Below are 23,685 nucleotides of genomic sequence, written 5' to 3' on the forward strand. Positions count from 1 at the left end.
ACGCATGTCATTGCTCTGTAACAGTTGCAACTACATTCAGAGCTTAAAAGCTTCAGAGAATCAGTCTCTCCACTGGGCACAGCTAGAGTAAAAATGATTTGCACTGCAGGAATATGTTATCATATGACAAGATACGACATGTACATGGATAACAAGCCTTATATCTACATTTCAGTGAAAATTATAGTAAGAAAATAGGAGGAATAAGCTTTCATTCAGATCCTCATTTATTTCCAAGTAACTAATCCTGCTTTGTTTGTGCTAGAGAAATGAATTATACTTTTTTTTGTTGGCTGTGCCTGGGCTATTACTTTTCTATGTAAGAAATGGGTGAAAAAGATTTTTGCATAGAGAAAAAATATGTAAAATTGGGCAAGATTCTGTGCCTGTGCTTGCTTTCCTAATAAATCCACTGAATCCAAGCTGAATGCTAAATCCACACCCTGGTGATATGTCGGATTTGTGCTATTAGAAGATATTTAGATACCTTAAGGAAGTTTAAACTCAGAATAAGAAAGGGCTGTAATCTGCATCTAAATAAGAGAAATTATGACAACCATTATGATTTAATAGTGAAACAAACTCACAAAGCATGCGTTTACAAAAATCGTTGGATAGGTTGTCCTAGATTTCTTTGACTTTGCATCCTAAGTGAAGTGAGAGTAAGATAAAACAGTAGTTTTGCTTGGACCTGCAGTTTCTTTACATACAAAAAAGATCTGCATTTTTTTGAATGTGCACTATAGTATGAGAATTTCATTCTTCATTCTTCTAGTGATATAACTAATTTATAAAATTCAAATAGATTTTATTCAGAGGAAAACAGCACTGCATGCCCTGGTTAAGCTATATATAGTGTGCATTTGAATATGTTTGATCTACAGATGAGGGCTGTGTCTATTCCCTAGTTGACTGACGTCTCCCCGACCTGTCTTCCTGGCACCAGAAATTCAGATGCGAGTCCAAGGGGCCCGTGCGTAATTAGAGTGCACTGTCTGTCCAGCTGCATTTGTGAGTTTGTGTACAATTCTGTGTGCATGCATGCATGAATGTGTGAGCTGAAAGAAAAGGGACAAGAAGACATAAATAAGACCTAAGGGGAAGTCAACGGTTAAAGTAATGACAAACCAGAATTTTCAGCATCATTACCTCAGTCTTTAGTCTCACATGATCCTTCAGAAATCATTCTAATATGCTGATTTGCTGCTCAAGAAACATTTTTATTATTATTATTATTATCAATGCTGAAAACAGTATTTGTTGAAAACAATAATACCATTCAAACATTTGTGGTAAGATTAAAAAAAAGATACTTGTATTTATAAAGGATGCATTAAATTGATTGATTAAATTTAAGTGATGGTAAAGACATTTGCAATGTTACAAAATAACTTGAAACTCTGAAAAAAGAAGGCCTATCACCATTTCCACAAAAATGTTAAAGCTGCAGTCTGTAACATTTTTTAGTTAAAAATAATCCAAAAGCAATTTTTGAGCAAGCACATAAACAGCCAGTGTTCAAAACGATCTCCTTACCTTAGCACGATTCATAACGGTAAGCTTGTAATAATGTGTTATAATTTGAGTGGTACTGCAGCTTTCCGCAGAAAATACAAGCTTCCGCTGTTTGTCTTTGCGTCATTATACGTCACGTCTGTATACATAAAGGAGTTCGGGCTGGTAGGCGCGTGTGTGGATGCTGCAGGTGGTGGATCTTTTGTGGCCCCTTAAAGCAGGTGGAATGTAATCAAACTTGTCATGGTGGCTTGTAATTCAATCATCGTTGACAACTGTTGCGTTGATAGACCACCCACACATACACCACAATACATTAGATTCTTCCACACGGAGGTGCCATGCCGATGCACAACCCAAGTAAAGAAGATAACTGCAATTTCAAGATTCAAACAGAGATGGGGACAAAGAGGTAAAACTTACGAACTGCAGCTTTAAGCAGTAATAATAATAATAATAATAATAATTTGTTACATTTATATAGCGCTTTTCTAGGCACTCAGAGCGCTTTACATATAGAAGGGGGGAATCTCCTCAACCACCAATGTGCAGCATCCACCTGGATGATGCGATGGCAGCCATATTGCGCCAGAACGCTCACCACACACACCAGCTGATTGGTGGAGAGGAGACAGAGTGATGAAGCCAATCTGTATATGGGGATGATTAGGAGGCCATGATGGAGAGGGCCAATGGGCAAATTTGGCCAGGATGCCGGGGTTACACCCCTACTCTTTATCTTCTCATCTTTATGGGAAAAACCAAAATCCAGTAAAACTGTTTTCAACAATGATGATGAAAAGAAGAAATGTTTCTTGAGCAGCAAATCAGCATATTTGAATGATTTTTGAAGGATCATGTGACACTAAAGACTGGAGTAATGATGCTGAAAAATCAGCTTTGCCGTCACAAGAATAAATCACATTTTAAAATATGTTCAAATAGAAAACATTTATTTTAAATTGTAATATTTCAAAATATTACAGTTTTTACTGTGTTTAGCATAAGAGACTTCCTTCAAAATATTAAAAAATCTTACTGACCCCAAACATGTCAACAGTAGTGTATTAAAGCTGCAGAACATGCTGAAAGGTCAACAGTGAAAGTTTATGACCATGCAGTCTGAAAGATTACAAAACAGTCTTATTGGTATCTATAGCGACTTCTTTACTAAAAACAGATCACACATGACCTGCAAATAATATAAGAATGAATGGTTACACTTTACATCAAGGTTCCCTTTGTAAAGGGTTTATAAAGGTGTTAGTTAATGCCTAATAACTCATTTACAAATGCATTATAAATCGTTGACAGTTAACTGCATGAATAAAAAAGGACGACTTAAAAGCAATACCTGCTAAATTGTGAGCCATTTTTAACTCACACAATAAATGCTTAATAAATGTATTTATTCACAATTTTTGCTGCATTATGAAATAAATCAGGGCTTGAGTAAAACATAAGTGTGAGACTGAAGGGTGTTGTATTTGTGGTTTTCTCATTAATATCGCATGAATCCGACATTTCTTACTCTGTGCCTTATCCATGATACTCTGCAAAAAGGTCATGATGCCTGTACACAGCAATCTATACTGATTTCTTGTTTATCAAGATGAAATGATCAAACTTTATTTATAAAAGGTGTCCACCCTACATCAAGGTTCACAGGCAACTAATACTGGAATTACATTTTTCATTATTCATATTTCATCAGTTATGCTAGTTTAAAAAAAACAAGAAGTCAGTTTATATACATTGCTGTTTATAGGCATCATGACTTTTTTTTTTTGCAGAGTATCAACTTCTGGTAAGCAACATAGTAAGAAAAGTGGCAGTCATGAGATAATAATGAGAAAATACAACACAGCAACCTTCAGTCTCACTACTTTTGCTGCATCTTGAAATAAATAGGAATCTGGTTTTGAGTTTAATAAGTGTGAATAAATACATTTATTAAGCATTTATAACATGCAAGTTAAAAATTGCTCACTGTTTAGCAGGTATTGCGTTCAAGTCGCCCTTTTTATTCATGCAGTTATAACTGCTTATCAATGATTTACAATGCATTTGTAAATGAGTTATTAGTCATTAACAAACACCTTTATAAACCCTTTACAAAGGGAACCTTAATGTAAAGTGTTACCGAATTGATAAAACAGCATGCCGTTATCTTCAGCTTTGTGTTCCTTGTGCTATGACACAGAACAGCTCTTCATAAACTGCTTATCACTTTACAGAAAAACTATTTTGGCTCACGGGCCACACATCAGTGTTGAGAATGGAAACATTAACTATGTTTTCCAAATGCTGCTCTTCCAATCACACAAGCTCGTTTATGGCCCTCTATGTGACAACACTACAGCCATGGAAAGCACAGTAGCAGATGTCTTTTAATTAGAGAAGCACTTCCTGAGACTTTTATTAGAATACTCTACTACTAGAATTTTACATTTCTTAAAGAGTATGAAATGATTAGTTGTACAAAACTCATCACCACAATGTTGGGGTATTGTGGGTGGTTGCCAGGGCGTTGCTATACTATGCTATTTATTTGCTTGTGTATTCTGGATAGCTGCTAGATATTTTCTTATTGGCACATTACAGGTGCTGTATGTTTAGTTTTCTAAATCATAAAAATACCATAGCATGTTTCCTAAATATCTGCAAACATACTAAGTTTACATGCTCATTTCTCTGAAAAACAATGCTACAGCCAGTTATTTTACTTTGAGTGCGTTGCGTGTCAGAATGTCTGTTTTTGTTTTGATCTGTGCGATACCGCACGTTGCCAGTTTACCCAATAGTATTTTGACACCACAGGTTGCCAGAGATCGTAGATTCTACCAGACTTAAAAAGCCTCGGCATCCATCTAAAAAACCCTATGAACGGAAGCACATAAAAACGCGGAAAAAACAACACATCAACTCACACCTTTCATTGTCAATTGCTCGTACCTGTTGCGTACCCTCAAACTGGCAACATGCGTGAGCTTCGAGTAGCTTATAAGGTGGAGGAGGGGGAGGGGCAAACAATATTTTGAATTTGGACTGCAGTAACCATTTCAACCACTGGCTGTCATTCTTACACACAGCACCTTTAAAGTTGTGATGAAACAGAAGTAGCGACAGATCTATTCTCCCATATTGTGACTTATATCCGAGTGTAACAAATCATGAAAAAAGAACAAATGTAGGGAAGGGACTTTGGACTTTGAGATGTAGGCGTTGCGATCAAAAATGGAGGTTGATGAACACAAGCTTGCCGAGAAGGGGTTTAAGCAGACTAAATGATTGGACAAGTCCTGCATATGAAGATCTGTTGCTTTCACAGGAAGATCTTGTTATGACACTTTACTATAACATTACAAGGTCAAAACTATTTTTTTATTTTATTTAAACATGCACGGATAAATTGTTAACATTAAAGATACATAACATGCATTCAGAAAATACATTCCCAGTCTCTACAATATTCTGATAGATATGGCTACAACTACCAGACTCTCAGCTAATGGAAAAATCATCCATTCACCTGGTTACTGGGAAATCCTTCCTTTGAAGCCAAGGACACTGGTCAAGCTGTTCTCTTTCCCAGTGAGACCTGCAGTGGTGATGAAAAATGAGTGCTAAACTGACTCGTGATTCCAGGAGGTTTCTCACAACTAGGTCAGGGCACTTGGGGAGGGGTGATGGCTATTCATGAGAGACAGACGAGCATGAGCTATAGAACAAAGCCTATAAAAGAAAGACTGTTTGTAAAGATGTACAATTACTCAATTTTTCACTGGTGATACATGGTGAATAGGTTTCATTTAAAAATCAATAACATTTATACAAGAGCTTCTCATTCATATCAAAATAGTATGGTGAAGTCTGACCCTCTTGGATTCCCATGTAATTTGAGCAGAGGTCTTGAGGCATGACATAAAAGACTTCTCCAGCCTCTCATCTTAAATAGGCCTATTTGTGTTCCTATGAACCACTACATCATGACATTCGCCGATCTAATAGAATGTAGAATCTAGCTCTCATGTCTCTTTTGCATACTGCCCTCACTAAACAAATTGCCCTTTGGTTCACTTACCTTAATGGCGGATGATCTTGTTATCATCGATCCGCTGTGTTAGTGCAATTGCCCCAGTGATCATCCTTAATCTGTTGCACTAAAATGGATTTTACATCATCCATGCAGAAGGAAACACAAGCTGTAGCATCAAGGATAAGTGAAGTGGATTATCTGTTTTGTAAAGCAGTTTTCCGAGTTAGAACATTTTTGTGCTTGTGTAACCGGTCCTACTTGACCCACTACGAGTGGGATTCAAACTGAGGTCTCCGGTGTGGGAGGTGGGTGTGCTAACAAGGGTGCCAAAACCCACAGCCTATAGCATCAGTCGCCAGCGTGCCTCTTTAGGCCAGGGGAGTGAGGTTTACACGCACAGCTCTTACTGGCCTACGTCCATTATATTTACACCCCCTTAACCTCACTCCCATCTGGGTCATGGCACCAAATGTCCTACTTCAACCACACCAAGCAGGACTCAAACCGTTGTCTCCGGCGTGGGAGGCGGGTCACACTAACAAGGATGCTAAAGACTGCAGCCTCTAACATCAGTCGCCAGTGTGCCTCTTGAGGCCATGGGGAGTGAGGTTTACACGCACAGCTCTTACTGGCCTACGTTCGTTACACTTGTGCGCCACAGTATTGTGCGCCTTTGACTTCTTTAACACCAACCTCCCTGTCTGATATGAACAAGCCCAGGGCGATGCAGTTGGACGCCCCCACGGTCTTTTGGAGCACAAGCACGTATGGGCAGCATTTTGTTAGGATGCAGGACTGTGGTGAGCAACACTGTTTTTAGTAGTCAATTTTATCCAAATCAACTTAAAATCTATCTATCTATCTATCTATCTATCTATCTATCTATCTATCTATCTATCTATCTATCTATCTATCTATCTATCTATCTATCTATCTATCTATCTATCTATCTATCTATCTATCTATCTATCTATCTATCTATCTATCTATCCATCCATCCATCCATCCATCCATCCATCCATCCATCCATCCATCCATCCATCCATCTATCATCTATCTATCTATCTATCTATCTATCTATCTATCTATCTATCTATCTATCTATCTATCTATCTATCTATCTATCTATCTATCTATCTATCTATCTATCTATCTATCTATCTATCTATCTATCCATCCATCCATCCATCCATCCATCCATCCATCATCTATCTATCCATCCATCCATCCATCCATCCATCCATCATCTATCCATCCATCATCTATCCATCCATCCATCCATCCATCCATCCATCCATCCATCCATCCATCCATCCATCCATCCATCCATCCATCCATCCATCTATCTATCTATCTATCTATCTATCTATCTATCTATCTATCTATCTATCTATCTATCTATCTATCTATCTATCTATCTATCTATCTATCTATCTATCTATCTATCTATCTATCTATCTATCTGAGTAAACTATTTACAGTTTTTTTTTTTGTAGTTGTTGTTTATTTTATTTTATATTGCTAGGACCCCTTTTTAAATAATAAGGGTCACATTTTCAAAAATTAGAAACCTTCCGCTTGGCACAGCAGTTCATTTAAAAACTAATGAACTAAAATACCAAAAAACATCAAATCAACTCATTCTTCCATAATACTAGCAAAGGTTGTCACTAAACAAGCACATTTTTTCACTAACAACAAGTCAGTTGTCCCCTTTTGTATAGCTGGTAGATTGGTTTTACGGACCTTAAAGACAGACAGGATGGACGGACAGACAGACAGATTGGAAGACAGACAGATATAGATAGATATTTCATTGATTTTTTATAAAAAAATATATAAAATTAAATAACTGAAATTTGTGTGTGTATGTATGTATATATATGTGTATATATATATATATATATAGAAAAACACAGGAAATGCATAAATCAAATTCAAAATCATGTGGTGTATGTTTCCAATTCAGTTAAAATTCCAAATAATGACTAAATAAATTATTTAAAAAAAAAATCCATCTAATTACTTAAAGGCGAGCTCATGCTTAAAATCAGAATTCAGAAGGACAGCAGCAAAGTCAAAATGGAGGCCAGGTGAAGGCCTTAAAGTATACAAGTGAGCAAGAAAGCCTAAGGCAGACGTGCAAACTAATTACACACATGAGTAGGGCAAGGCCACTGGAAACCAAGGATGTTCTTATTTTATCTGTATGAAAAATCTTATCTACGCATTTGAATCTGCCGAGATCACACCATTGTGCAATGACCTTAAAGATGCTAACAAAAAATGTATGCTAGAGAACCACTGACTTTTCACCCAAAGTGCAAGTCTTTCGGCCTTCAGTTGTACAACTTATCTTTTTCAGCCGTACAGTTAAAAAAAAAAGATTCCTTTGATTGAATAATGATTGCCTGAGTACAAGTCTTTCATCTCAGACTTCAAACATTTGTCAGTCTTTAAGGAAAACTCACTTTTGGACATAGTTAGATTAAGCTTTTGCAGAAGCAAGCTTGCTCAGGGACAGTTTCCAGTGCATGAAATTGGTACAAAATTGCTCCATTTTTTCATATTTTAAACAGTCAGTGTTCCACAGACAGCTAAAATTGGACTCCTGCCTGTAGGGTGAGTGGGAGGAAGCTTTATGCATCTGAAGTCAACCTGTTGGTGCTAATGGTTGCCCATGCTTTATGACAGGACCGATAAACTGGGTTTAGTGTATGAACTAAGGACTATCCTTGGCCCATCCAATTCCACTAAATGATTTTCACAAGGCCAGAGAGAAATGGGTAACTGGGAAGACTCTGTTTGAGTGTCTGCTATTCGCACAAGCATATCTCCAGCTTTAATGTACTTTAATGCAGAAAGATGCAGTGTTTAAGTGAAGCTCTTCAGCAGGACCTCAGAGTGAGAGTATGTTTCAATTTAGCAACTCTTTGGACCTTTTGCAGACCTGTGATGGCGGATTAAACTGCTATCTACAGCACTTCCTGCAACGGTTCAAACATTAGTGCTACTTGTGTAGCTCAAGAGAAGATCGGCTGATATTTTTCTCTTTTCTATGTCAGTGGGAGGAATATGTTATCCCATATTTGAAGCAGAACTGTGTCACAAAACATTTGCTTGTATATGCCAAAGAATTGTCTTGATACTCTCCACATGTATAATGTGAAAGATGGGTTTGTTTTATTTGTGGTGAAGCTGACTGACAGTTTACTGTCATATTCGGAGGACAAAGTCAAACATGTACATAGGGTTTATAAAATATTCAACATTTTGAAATGGCACAGTAAACGGAGTAAGTTGAGTAGAAGTGTGTTCCTAAGACATATGATATATACACATTAGCTGGGTTAGCCGGCCAGAAAAGAGGGAGACAGACTGAAATTGGAGAGAGAATCAAAAAGAGATGGAAAGCTGTGGAAGCCCATTGTACTGTGCACTTTTCTCAAAGTGCACAGCATTTTTTAGGATGACAAAAGCAGTAATTCACAAAGACTGTGAGAAACCATCTTTCAAAATCAAATGTATTGTTTCTCAAGAGCTTCCCTTACAAAAATATGGCAGTATGGATGGTACACTCTAAAAAAAAAAAGGTTCTATATTGCACCAAAAATGGTTCTTGGCTCGTAATCATAGGGGAACCTTTTTTAGTGCTATATAGCACCAATTTTGGTGCTTCAGTGGTTCTTCAGCGGTTCTTCAGAGGTTCTTCAGTGGTTCTTCAGAGGTTCTTCACCGGTTCTTTGACTAAGGTGCTATATAGCACCTCTGAAGAACCGCTGAAGAACCACTGAAGCACCAAAATTGGTGCTATATAGCACTAAAAAAGGTTCCCCTATGATTACGAGCCTTTTTTTTTAGAGTGTATATGAGATGGTAGTACTTCAAAATACAGGGGGGAAAAAAGTTCACAAAAGTCTTAGAAGCTTATGAATATCATTGTATTATATATATATATATATATATATATATATATATATATATATATATATATATATATATATATATATATATATACATAACAAAATATCAGACCAAGAAATATTTATTTGAAAGAAATATAGCACACAAACACTTTTCAAGCACAGCATTTCACAAAAAATGTATTAGGGGTCGGTCACACAGAACGTGTTTTTCCATTCCACTACTCTGCTTTTCCATTGTTTTCCAAACACGTACTATATCGACATGTTTAACCGTTGCGCTCGTGTCTCGTGTTTTTTGCATCATCTCACACACAAAATGCATTCAAATACACTGCACTCAATGAAATATACGTCAAATTTTGAAAAAAAACATGTCCTCAGGCTTTTTTTTTTTTACACTGACCAGCAAAAGCAATCTGTGTGACCTGGGTTGTTTACCCCCATCCTAGTTGTGAGGATGAGAAGAATATGTCAATTACACTAACATCAAATATGTTTTGTAAATGTATAAATTTTGACAATATAGTTGAATATGTTAATTAAAAGTCGGTATAGGCAATTTTTTTCATGAATATTGTTTGTTACACTGGTTGAAACTCCTGATAGCAATCAATAATAGAAGTGTCTAAATATTTAAAAATTCACATATATCTTCTGTGAAAGTCTCAGGACCAAGAAATATTTGTCCAATCATAGGATGTCCTACCTACCTGTCAACATATTTATTTCCATACCTCCTGGTCACGCAGACATGAGGTTTTAAATAATGATTTCAAAGCTTCTTCATGAAACCATTGATGCAAATAAAGTACCCAAAATACCCATGTTTAAAATACACCATGGTCCTTTTTTTGTAAGTGCTGTCTTAAAAATGCAAAGTAGGAGTGTACCAGCGTACTTTTAAACAAATTCAAGATATGCCTTTGGCTTTTCTTCTGCTCACGGTGCTGTCATTAGAGAGCCCTGTAAATAGGACACTGTGAAAGAACATGCAAAAAAAATCTAAAGTGTTATTCTAAAGCTGAAGTGCCGCATGTGTGTTTGGAGCGGGGCCAGAGGCGACTACCATTTCAATCAAATATTAATGTACCCCTTAGCTGCATTCATTCACAGCTATTTTTTTGGTCGCTGGCCACTCTTATGATTGTTCTTTTCCCAGGTGTACCCTGATGATTAGGTTCATTATCTCAGCTTTAAGCAACACATTAGTCTTTCGAGTTGTTTTTTCATGTTTCAACTGCTCACAGGTGTGCCCTGAAGTGGCCCTGTGAACCAACGGGTATCTGATCAGAGAAAATGGTACCACACAATGGGCACTAATTAGAGAACAGCAGACTGTGTGCATGTGGGTCTGTGCGTGTTTACCTGAAATCAGTGTCTTCCACTTCGCATTCATATAGGCCTATTGTTTTCTGGTGGGTGCAGATTTAATTTAGACAGTTTTTTGTATAATGGTCGTTAATACAGCCTTCTCACGTTTTCAAAATAATTTATAATAAATCATTCATAATAAATAATTAATAAATGGGCTAAATAAACTTTGTATTCTTAATAAAAAAAAATAAAAAAAATGTATTCTTGTGACATTGTGACTTTAAAACGCGACACTGGGCGAGAGGCAGCGTGCATGTTTACAGAAAAGCTATTAAAAAGCAGCTGTCCCTATTGTTGCTTATGGTAAATAATAAGTTATTTGGGAACAACAGCCCCTTGTTCGTGTGATATTGTTTTGATATTAAAGGATTAGTTCACCCAAAAATGAAAATTAGCCCATGGTTTGTTCACCCTCAAGCCATAAGGTGTAGCCTATATGACATTATTCTTTCAGACGAACACAATCAGAGTTAAATTAAAAAAAATGTCCTGGGTCTTCCGAGCTTTATAATGACAGTGAATGTTGCTCTGTTTTTGAAGTCCATAAAAGTGCATCCGTCTTCTGTATTCAACTCACGGAAAAAGTGTAGCGCCCGCGCATCTCGCAGTTCAAAATGCTTACAATATGTCTGACGAGCGTGCAATGTTTTCAGACGTAGCGTAAGCATTTTGAACTGCGAGAGGGCGGCGCTGCACTTTTTCCGTAAGTTGAATACAGAAGACGGTCCGCCGGAAGTTAGACATTTTACTTTCTAACGTTTTAAATATGGATATTTTCCTTGCACAAACACATCACTTCAGAAGGCCTTTATTAACCCCCGGAGCCGTGTGGAGCAGTTATGATGGATATAGACTTTTATGGACTTAAAAAAAGAGCAACATTCACTGCCATTATAAAGCTTGGAAGAGTCAGGACATTTTTTAATATAACTCTGATTGTGTTTGTCTGAAAGAAGAATGTCATATACACACCTAGGATGGCTTGAGGGTGAGTAAATCATGGGCTAATTTTCATTTTTGGGTGAACTAACGTTAACCCTTTAATATCAAAACATATCACACGAATTAGGGGCTGTTGTTCCCGAATAACTTACTTGGGAAATCAGGGAATTCAAGTAATGTGGGCTTTACAGCCGTTCAATAAACAAACAAACAAAAAGAATACTAGGCTAAGTAGCCTACATTTTAGGTAGGCTACAATTTTGCTAGTTAACCTGTCTCTTTTTACTCCACCGACGAAAATATTTCCCTGCGAAGTCACCTCAGAATTTATCGTTGCGTGTTTCCGAGCAACAAAGTGGCAAATCCTTGCCGAGTGTGTTTTTGAACGACTCGGTTGAATCAATGATTTCGTAATTCGCTCAAAAAGACGGTCACTTGCTGGCACCTATTGGCGTAACGATGTAACTGCAGATTGAAAACACCTCTAATGCACAAACTGAGAGTGACTATTCAGATTCGAGGATATAGGCCTATGGAACTAGGTAGTTAAACTAACGGACATGAAAGCTTGATGAGAAAAGGTGTCCCAGTACTTTCTAAGCGATTAGCCATTATAGATAAAACAACAACAACAAAATAAAGATGAACATTTAAGTAGGGACCCAAGGGAAGCTTTTATTTTCAGCAACCACACATCCTAGCAACCATCCAGCAACCGTATAGCAACAGATTTAAAACATTGCATGCAGCATTTGGCCAACTTAAGTAAAATGTCCAGCTGCATCACACATCATGAGGAATGAGGAGACACCGCATGATCTCAAAAGCGAAATAACGGCCGGTGTGACTCATTCTCGCCTTCAAAGCAAGGAAATCAGCAACACTCTTTTGGTTTGGATCTTGGATCCCCTATTTCATCATCGTCACTTTGTGATGTAGGTCAGAATGTAGGACAGAATATGGGAAAACATGTTCTTATGTAAGGCTTATGTATAATTGTTTGAGCCTTGGGTGTTTGTGACATTTGAAGGAACAGCAGAAGCCTCTGGTGGTTGGGAATGTGAGGTGAGAACTGTGCCGTTCCCGTGTGGCTTTAAGGATGAGCAGTTTAATTCAGCAGACAATGACAGCTGGTGTGTAGTGCAAAGTTAAAAAGCAGCTTCTCGAGATTCTCTGAGGCTGAGTAAAATATGCATTGCGTTTTACAAACAAAAAAAAACAACTGAAGAAAGGTTCTTCAGATTATTAAAATGCATGTATAGCCTATATTTTCTTATATAGGCCTACATGAAAAATGTGTTCTTTTAAGATTAATTAAAAGTTTTTTGATTGCTGCAAAAATCCCCATTTTGAACCTTTATTATTAAGAGTGTAGCCTACTCTCTTATCTAGTTCATTGTTGCTGGTACCTTGTTCCTATGAGTAATGTTTTCATTTTCTTGCTTGAACTGGAGAAACTCCCGAGCTTCTATAGCCATATCAAAAGGTTTATATTCACTATAAACTGTACACAAGTCCCACAAGACCATTTTACTAGTTTTCTACAATACCATTTTGTATCGCAAGATGGCGCCAATGACCTTTTCAAATGTAGCTACAGTATATATATATATATATATATATATATATATATATATATATATATATATATATATATATATATATATATATATATATATATATATATATATATATATATATATATATATATATATATATATATATATGTGTGTGTGTGTGTGTGTGTGTGTGTGTGTGTGTGTGTGTATATGTGCCACAGGTTGCAGGTTTGATTCTCAATAACAACTGAGGTGCCCTTGAGCAAGGCACCTAACCCTTGATCGCAAATGGCTGCCCACTGCTACAGCTGTGTGTGTTTACTACTCACTACTCCTAATGCGTGGTCACTAACTTGGATGGGTTAAAAGCAGAGGTCAAATTCCGAGTATGGATTACCATATGGCCTTCACATGTCGCTTAAACTTAAACTAATATATTTAAATGTTGTTTGGCCCAACCAGGCATTGTTAGGCGGAGCTAGTGCGAATAGCACTTGCCAACAAGGCACACTATTTGCACTTGGTGTGAATAGGCACTCCGAACTAGGCAAAAACTTAAAATGAAATATATCAAAGTGTCCACTGGTGGCACAATTCAGAATCTCTGTGGATGCAATTATCCAAATGTTTCACTTGTTTGATGAATACTGCTCATTTGGACATTCAGGTCATGACATAGGGCCTACTGCTTTTGCATATAGGCTACTTTTAAGAAAGTAGGCCTACATATATTCAAGTATATTTCATCATTTCCCTTATGGGTCAGTCTCACTCTTATACAAACATATATATATATATATATATATATATATATATATATATATATATATATATATATATATATATATATATATATATATATATATATATATATATATATATATATATATATGTGTGTATATGTGCAACCTGTGGCACATATACACACACACACACACACACACACACATATATATATATATATATATATATATATATATATATATATATATATATATATATATATATATATATATATATATATATATATATATATATATAATGCACGCATAAAGCCATCCCGGGTCTAAAATATGAAAACTTATTACAGGCTTACCATAACGAGTCAGGGTAAGATGAAAACACGTTCTGGAAGAAGGGTTTATAATGTAGGCTATTGGCTCATTAATTTACAAAAAAGTTATATAGGCTAGTACCTTTAAAAAAGCAAAAGCTGTAATAAAAAATGGCAAAGCACAGCAAAACTGCTAAAATGTAAACGAAAATATAAAATCAAAAGCTCATTCAAATAGGCCTATTAATAAATACTATAATAGTATATAAATAATACTAAAATAATACTGCTCAGTGTGTCGTGATTGACCAAGTATGCATCAAGAATTAAATTGGGTTGCCTTAAATTGGTTCTATTACTTAGGTGATCATGAAGTCTAAAGGTGCGTCCCAATTCGCATACTTATGCACTATTCTATAACATTTTTAAGTATAAATAGTGTAAGTAGTGTGTTCACACTGAAAATTCCAAAATGAAAAAAGTGAGCAATAAATACCCGGATGATGCACTAAATGAACGGAAAAAACGAAGTGTGGAATGTTGGACTTCATGCACTCAAATGTCGCAGCTTTAATTACGTAGTGGAGGGGGAGGCACTACTAGATTCCGATGTTGAATGACAAAATAACCATGTAAAGTTCATACACTACACGGTTGAGTACATAGTGCATAAGTACATACTAGTGTATAAGTGCATAGTGTATCATTTGGGACACAACTTATAGGGGTACTTCAGTGCTGGGAAGATGAATGTGTATTTAAACTGGGTAATTTATGTAGTGGAAATGTGAAATTATTTTTGAATTTGGTGCCTTCTAGGCTGAGAAAAGACAGAAAATGTATTTTTGTCTCACGTGGATGAAAGACAACAACTCCTAGAATGCACTTGCTTCGCTGCTCAACGAGGCCACTCCCAAAGCCTCGGCTACTGGTTATCACTTGCCCACCATGACACCGTCCCCACCGTCGTTTTGATTTTCATAGTAATAAAATAATTTCGTTCAGTTAGAGAACAGACACTACAATTAAAAACTGAACATGTCTTTTCAATAAAGTGTGAGTGAGCCGAATGAAAGTCACGTCACAGACGCAGAAGGAGTCAGATTTCATTAATCACGAGAGAAGAGCTGAGCAGAGCTGCGGCAGTCATTCACGGCGCGTGTCCAGTCTGCCGCGTTTTCAGATCGCATATGGAAACTTAACTTTCATAGGAATTCATTGAAAAGTTGAAACACTCACTTTGCTCTGCACCGCTCCGTTATGAATGCCCGAGCCTCCGTTATGAATGCCTTTACATTCTGTGAGTGAGATCCCACCCCTATAGGCAGGTTGAAAACATGCAGAACTAGCTACTACTGGCTGTAGTCTCTAGCCTCTGGCCAAAAAATCCTCCAATGACGTAAAATGACGATATTTGCGTCATCGGAGGATTTTTTCCCAGAAATAAAATGCATAATTCGCTCATCTCAGGGGGACATGAGGGGGGAAAGTACGATCATTCGAATATACTACCAGGTTTCTACTGATACAAAGCTTAATGCTAGATCGCTGAAGTAACCTTTTAAGACTACTACTTGCTCACTGGATCCTACTGTTTTAGTTAAGTCTTGTATCCATTCAATCCTATTATTACAGCTATTGTATGTTCTTCATTATCTACTGCTACTATTCCTTCATCATTAAAAACGACTTCAATCATTCCAATTCTCAAAAAATCTGGTGCTGAGGATCCTAATGATCTAAATAATTATAGGCCCATATCTAATCTTCCTTTCATTTCAACAATACTCGAAAGAATAGTAGCAACTTAACTTGAATCACATCTACAAATTAATGACATCTATGAGCACTTTCAGTCTGGCTTGAGCCAAACATATCACAGAAACAGCTCTTGTTAAGGTGACAAATGATCTTCTCTTGGCTGCTGATTCTGGTTTTCAGTCAATTCTTATTCTTTTCGATATTAGTGCTGCCTTTGATACTATTAGTCATATTTATTATTTATATTTTACCTCTTGGTCATATTTTTCACTCTTACAACATTAATTTCCATTGATGACATGAGTGTATGTATCTACAAGGCCTGATTCCCATCCCCCCTTTAATCTTACTAAATGCTTTCAGGATGATGACTAATGTATATATTTTTTAATTAAACACCAATAAAACTACCCTCCTTGTTGGGTCTAGGTCTGTTATATCCAAAGCTCAGTCCTTCATTTTGTCTATTGATAACTGTCTGGTTAACTTTTCCACTCAAGTGAAAAGTTTTGGGGTTATACTTGATGGTTTGTTTTCTTTTGGTTCACATATTAATAACATTTTACGTACTGCATTTTTTCATTTACGTAATGATCATCTTACTCCTACTCTTTTTCAACTGCACTGGCTTCCTGTCCATTATCGTGTACATTATAAAATTGTACTCCTTACTTATAAAGCTCTCCATAATTTGGCACCTTATTACCTTTCAGACCTTCTTCATTTGTATATTCCTGTATGTTCTTTGAGATCATCTTCGGCAGACTTATTGTCTGTTCCAAACTTCAAGATGAGTTATTTTGGTGGTAGGGCTTTGAGTTGTGCAGCTCCCAAGTTATGGAATTCTTTACCACTGCACATCCGTCAGCTGGATTCAATTTCCCAATTTAAAGTTCAGATAAAAACATATTTAGAATAGCTTTAAATGATATGATTGACTGTAAGTTTGTATTTTGTATGCTTTTTATTTTATACCTTGTTTTATATTGTAAGGTGTCCTTGAGTGCCTTTAAATAAAAGGTATTATTATTTATTATTATTCATCAGAATCAAGTCAAATTCTAAATGAGTCGAATCAATGTAATGCATTCTTGAGGGGTACTTTTTAAATAAATAAAACATGATTTAATTGATCATGAAACATGCTGATTTCAGAATTCAATTGAACTATAATAACTAAGCTAAACTGGTGTTGTGATTTGCATTGTGCTGCCATCTGCTGGGTGATTAGACAAAACACCTCAAAACGGAAGTGAACCTCATATTGTTTAGACGCCATAATAATGCTGCGTTTATAAATGTTATAAATGACTTGTCATTAATTAACTTTAAATCGCAAACCGTGTTCAAAGACCATATCTACGTTTATCAATTCAGATAGGCTATTATAGCTGTGGTGAGTCAGCTTGTGTTTTCGCTCATAATCACATGTGGTCTCATTCTTGGACATGTTTTTTTTCCCTTATGAGGGTAGTTAAATTGTATAGTAGCTACTAGAGGCAAGTGTAAAATATATAGTACTTGTTACACAACTATACATTATAGGATTCAAATGTCTAATGCCACAACATAAAATGCATCTTTTGAGTCACTATCGGTCTACCATAGGCTATTAACATGTATTTTGGACGTACTTTGGTAAATTCTTTTAAGCACCTTATTGCTTAAATATCTTATATGAATGATAGTGATGATTCAGTGCCATGGCAAATATCAAAGTAACCTATATAATTACTGCCTGATATCACCATTTTCAAAACAGAAAAGATTACAATAGACAAATTCTTATGCAAAAAACACACCATGTTTATTAGACACCAAATTCTCTGACCAATCAGAGTTATTAAAAACACTTCGTTGCGAAGCATACGCTGAGTTTACACAGAGTGAAAACGAAAACAAAGATGAAATCTCCACATTGGAATCAAAAAAGCACCATTGTGTCAGTGTGTTGTGATCACATCCCCCATGTATAACACATACCCACACGCATGTGAGTTTGATCTCAGGGTCTCTTTGAGAAGGAGTGTTGGCCTTGCTCCTCACATGGAAAGAGACAGAGGGCATTGGCCCTCATGAGGTGCTCACAGGGCCAGTTTGAAATCAAAATAGTGATATCTCGGTATCCAAATATAGTTTGATGAGTAAACAAAACGTGTGACCCGTTGCCTGATCTAGGCGAGGACTGCAAACCAGCAGCCCGACCACATCTACACTGTAAACAAAGCAGTTTGTTGCTACTGACAGTGCTGAACTCCAACAAACCAAATCATGATGCACCATTCTAGGACAAACCAACCAGAGGCCAGCTAATACTATTATAAAAATGCATTGCGATAAACCACTAGATTTTTGCATCACGATTGCATTTCAATCCAAACACTGAGATTTAAAAATGACTGAATAAGGAGGGTCACGTTGCAAAAGAGTCCAAAATACATAACATTTCAATCTCAGCAATATACAATAGAAAAATGATAAGGGTGTGATTATATCAAAGTTTGTAAAACCAACGTATGACAACGAGCTGGCGGCCCCATGATCAGAAAACGTGAAGACGTTCATGCATCTGCGGGCTCGTGAACTCAGTCTACAGGTTTGGAGATGTCGTTCTCCGGTGGTTCCGAGGAAAACTGGAGTCGTCTGACCGCTTCTTTGATCAGATTCCCCGACAATATGAGTTCCTGGAGGAGCTGGTGCGGATCATCCTCGTCGATTTTCTTTCGGTTCCACGAGGATTTGAAATGGTCCCATTTCTGATTGCTGGGTCCGGGCGGGTTGTACGGACTGGCCCGGCTGCTTCGTAAACTCCGGCTGCGAAGACGGATGCACCGCTGACCGCCCGCCGCGCTGCTGTTGCTGCCGTTCGGTTTGCTGCTGGTGAGACCGTGTAGACGTGACATCGCCTTCTGGCTCGAGCTATTGTTGTGAAGCTGCAGCGCCTCGCCGATTTTCGACACGAGAGCGTCTACTTCCTTAGAATCCACCGTGACCGACTGTTCCAAAAAGATATAATTCTCCTTTCGACAAGGCATTTTGAATATATTTGTGTGTACAATAATATCCAGCCGTGATAGTTGTTTTTATTCAAATGTATGGGAAGGGATCGTTAAACCGGCGTCCGCCACGCTACCCAACAGAAACAGCTCAAGGGTTGATTTGTAAACAATGGATGACGCAGAATCCGGCACGTACCATTTATGAAGTGTGGGGGCGCATGCGTCGTTTGAAAATGTAAACGTATTATATTGTCGTTAAGAAGTTGGAGAGAGACTTTTTACGTTTCTGCTACAACTTAAATTACATTGTCCGCTCGGTTTAGCATTCTTGGTGGTTATTTATTTTGGCACCGCCATGCGGCTCCGCAGATCTCTGTATCATCAATCATAGCATTACATAACAGTCCCCGAGTGTATAAAAACGATGCACTAGACAGCCACAACTCTCTGCACTCTATGTGTGAACTCTATGCACTCAAATGCTGGTGCAAGAATGGGACAAATTAGACTAGATGTATGTACTTGCTTTCTAAGAAGGTAATGATTCGATGCCATCAAATCGGTATCGTTCTAGATAACTTTTTCCATATTTGGAGCTGAGGACCTCTGTTCATCTCGTGTGGCACGTGCCAGCCTGCCATGCGATTTGTAATCAAGGGAACATTAAAATACCATCAGATACATTTTGGTCCAGGGGATTTCCATACTGGGTTCAGGGGAACTAAATATTTTCACAGATGTTTTCATATAGTTTTATTTTGCACATATTTACAATGTTAGTTTTTTTGCAGTATAAACTGGTCTTTACAGCTGCTTTTTAAATGTTAGAATAGGAGTGCCTCGCATGAGGATGATCATATTTGGAGGTCAGTGGCATCTAAAAGATTGAAACCCCCTGGCCTATAAGGTCAAGGTTTTGTTGGTTTGCATGATATGATAGTGTGCTATCCCCTGGTTGCAAAGAAAAAAAGAAGGAAGGCCTTTACAATGTACTTTGGATGTGTTTGCTGAATTTTTTCAGTCATTCCAGCATTAAAGGAACACGATTACTTTTTGGGACTTTAGCTTATTCACCGTATCCCCCAGAGTTAGATAAGTCCATACATACCATTCTCATCTCCATAACGCTGTCTTGACGCACCCACTGCTAGCCTAGCCTAGCACAAAGACTGGAGGTAATGGCTCCATCTAGCCTACTGCTCAATAAGAGACAAAATAACGCCAACATTTTCCTATTTACATGTTGTGATGTGTATAGTATAGTGTACTAAGACCGACAGAAAATGAAAAGTTGCGATTTTCTAGGCCGATATGGCTAGGAACTACTCTCATTCCTGTGTAATAATCAAGGAACTTTGAGCCGTACCATGAGTGCATTGGTGCAATGATATTACACAGCGCCTGAAAATAGGCTAACTTCCGTCAACATAACCACTGTGACAACCTGCTTGCACAGCCATATCAGTCTAGAAAATTGTAACTTTTCATTTTCCATCGGTCTTAGTAAACGATGTAACTATACACATCACACATTTGTCACTTATTGAGCAGGAGGCTTGCTGGAGCCGTTTACCTCCAGTCTTTGTGCTAAGCTAGGCTAGCGGTGGGTGCGTCAGACAGAGTTATGGCACGCCACACACGGAGAGGAAAATGGTATGTATGGACTTCTCTAACTCTGGGGATACTACGGTGAATAAACTAAAGTCCCAAAAAGTCGGCATGTTCCTTTAAAGGTGTGTGCTGTATAAATGGAACTGTGCCAAAAATCTCACTAAATATCTGGGTTTTTAATAAACAAACTTGCAACAATGACTCGTAACAGCAATTTAGCTGTAACAATATGTTTGCTGAATCATCCAGATTAAATAAAAAGTTCACCCTAAAATTAAAATTCTTAATTTACATACCTGAGAAACAGGCCATGGCATCCACCCTAGCACTCTTTGAACAAATATATTTTCAATGATTTAGTTCATACAACCGGTCTGAATGATCTGATTCCAAATCTGATAGATCGGTTCTCTGACGCAATTCTGTCACAATTCTGTTTCTTACACAAATATATCCAGACAATATAAAATATAGTCGCATGGACTACTTTTATGATACTTTCAGAATGTTTTTGTGTCCTTGAAAGCATCTGTATCTGTAGTTATTACAGTAGTTATATAACTAGTAGTTCTTTCTCATGCTTAATCATGATCAAAATGTAAATTGTGTTTCTCTATAATCTGCTCTGGCACTTTCTGTTCTGTGTCAGTCTGTCCACGTCCTCTTTCAGACGAAGAGGCTTCTGAGTTCTTAGAAACAGTTGTGAACTATTTTAACACAACTACTACTTTTAGATGGTTGGTTGCATTTGGCACCAAACCATGCGATTAGTGTTTAATAATTTAAGTGGTTAATAATAATTTATCCTTACTGTGCCCAGAAACCAGAGCAATCTGCCAATTTTGGCCATTCAGCCCAAACTTTTGCACCATTTTGTTTGGTCACTGTACTGAATATACAGCTCAAGGCAGCTTGAATTTCTTACTGTTGCACAAGCATCTATTAATAAGAAGGGTTACATTCATGACTTAACAATATTTAAATCAAGTATTCATCTGATAATTTATGCTGACAGTTTTCAGAAAAAGAAAGAATATACTTGCAAATCACATTACTCAACAGGATAACTAGTTTGGGCAACCAGTGTTTGCAGAATGTTTTACATAACACTTTAAGGTGATGGATAGAGCAGGGAGAGTTTTATTGATTGTGGTATTCACTGCAACATCGCTATTAAGCAATATTATGTACACTATTAGTATTTCTATGAACAGAGCTGTGCTTTATTTAGTTTCAGTGAATCGAGGGGTAGAATTGACAATTTAAACTATTATTAGACTATTATTAGATTTTGTATGTGCACAGATCGTGGCTGAACATCTATAGCAGCTTTCCTTGTTTACCTCACAGCAGGAGAACAGTCCTAAGCACACGCTGCCTTTGTGGAAGTATCAAACACAGACCACTGGTGTGCCGTTGCTCACCGTTTCAGTCATCAGTGTGCCCACAGGGACTTCGTTTCTCAGAATTCACCTGATCGAGAACCCACTGTGCCATGTGGCCTTTGTGATAAAAGAGGTTGAGGTCATTTTTACTGTGGTCTGAGTAAATATTTAAGTAGTTGTCTGATGATCACGTGTACAGAATTCAGTCACAGACTGATTGATGCTATTAATAGTAGTGATTAAGGTTCACTACTGCTTATACTACCGGCCACTGACTGTCCTGCAGAGTTTAGCTCCAACTTGCCTCAACACACCTGCCTGGAAGTTTCTAGTATGCCAGGAGCAGGATTGGGCACCCTTGGGTTAAACCAGGGTTAGTTCATCCAGAAAATTCTGTCATTAATTACTCACCTTCATGTTGTTCTAAACCCGTAAGACCTTCGTTCATCTTCTGCAAGACAATCTCTTCTCTTCCTTGTCACTCTCATTCGCTATTCACAAAGTACAGCGATTCCGGGTTTTACGGCAAAACGCCGGCTCACTATTGGCCGAACATGATCACATGCATGCTTTGTGGTGCCATATGTGAATTACGTAGGAGAGAATTGATTATTGAATAAAGTCGTTATTTTAGTTTGTTTTTGCGCACAAAAAGTATTCTCGTCGCTTCATAACATTAAGGTTGAACCACTGTAGTCACATGGATTATTTTAACAATGTCTTTACTACCTTTCAAAAATATCTTAATTTGTGTTCCGAAGATGAACAAAGGTCTTACGGGTTTGGAACGACATGAGGGTGTGTAATTAATGACAGAAATGTGATTTTTGGGTGAATTAACCCTTTAAATATGGATCTTTATTGGTGCTACAGATATTAATGATATCTTGTTTGTTGATATTGTACAGTTTATTGTACAGAGAGATGTGCTTTTACTTTTCTAAGTGTCAGACTTAGCAAAGACATCCCATAGACTTTCATTGCAGAAAGGAACTGAAAGGAATAGAGACAAAAATACCAGATTTGCTCTTTTGACCATTAAAAAAACACCTAGCAACAACCTATAATATATTAGCATTGCAGCAGCAACTTTTGCATGAACATGCACTTAATTTCTTCAGAAAAAGTATTTTTTGTAATCTAGTTTTGCTTTTGTTATATTAATAAACATTGAAATAAAAAAAAGCTGGTTTCAGTTTATGAAGAAAAAAAAACAAGTGAACCAAAGAATATCTCATCTGCTTGCCTTTAATATAATGATATCTATATAACATATGCACATTTTAATTAAACAAATAAATCTACTTTCAAGTTATATTTAATGTGAAAAGTGCTGTTTGATTAGGATATTATATTACTCTAATACTGGGTAGACAAAATATACACTTAATAAAAAGTCAATATTGTCCAGATAATATTTGAATTTGCTTCGGCTTCAATACAGTAACAATATAAAAGTAAATTATTTAATTTAGTACATTATCACATTTTTACAGTATAAATGGAAATTCTCTTTATGC

At 37.0% G+C, this 23,685-nt stretch overlaps 1 protein-coding gene across 1 annotated transcript; it reads right to left on the minus strand.

Moving 5' to 3' along the window:
* Positions 1-17,958: 17,958 nt before the first annotated feature.
* On the minus strand, positions 17,959-19,362 carry gbp (glycogen synthase kinase binding protein). The gene has a single exon (XM_079836674.1). It carries the CDS (start codon positions 19,203-19,205, stop codon positions 18,756-18,758), a length of 450 nt encoding a protein of 149 aa, XP_079692800.1. The 5' UTR covers positions 19,206-19,362; the 3' UTR covers positions 17,959-18,755.
* Positions 19,363-23,685: the final 4,323 nt, after the last annotated feature.

This window comes from Gobio gobio (genome assembly GCF_949357685.1).
Source record: "Gobio gobio genome assembly, chromosome: 15".
NCBI lineage: Eukaryota > Metazoa > Chordata > Actinopteri > Cypriniformes > Gobionidae > Gobio > Gobio gobio.

Coding starts and splice junctions, on each gene's coding strand:
- gbp (XM_079836674.1), bottom strand. CDS start 19,205: ATGCCTTGTCGAAAGGAGAATTATATCTTTTTGGAACAGTCGGTCACG.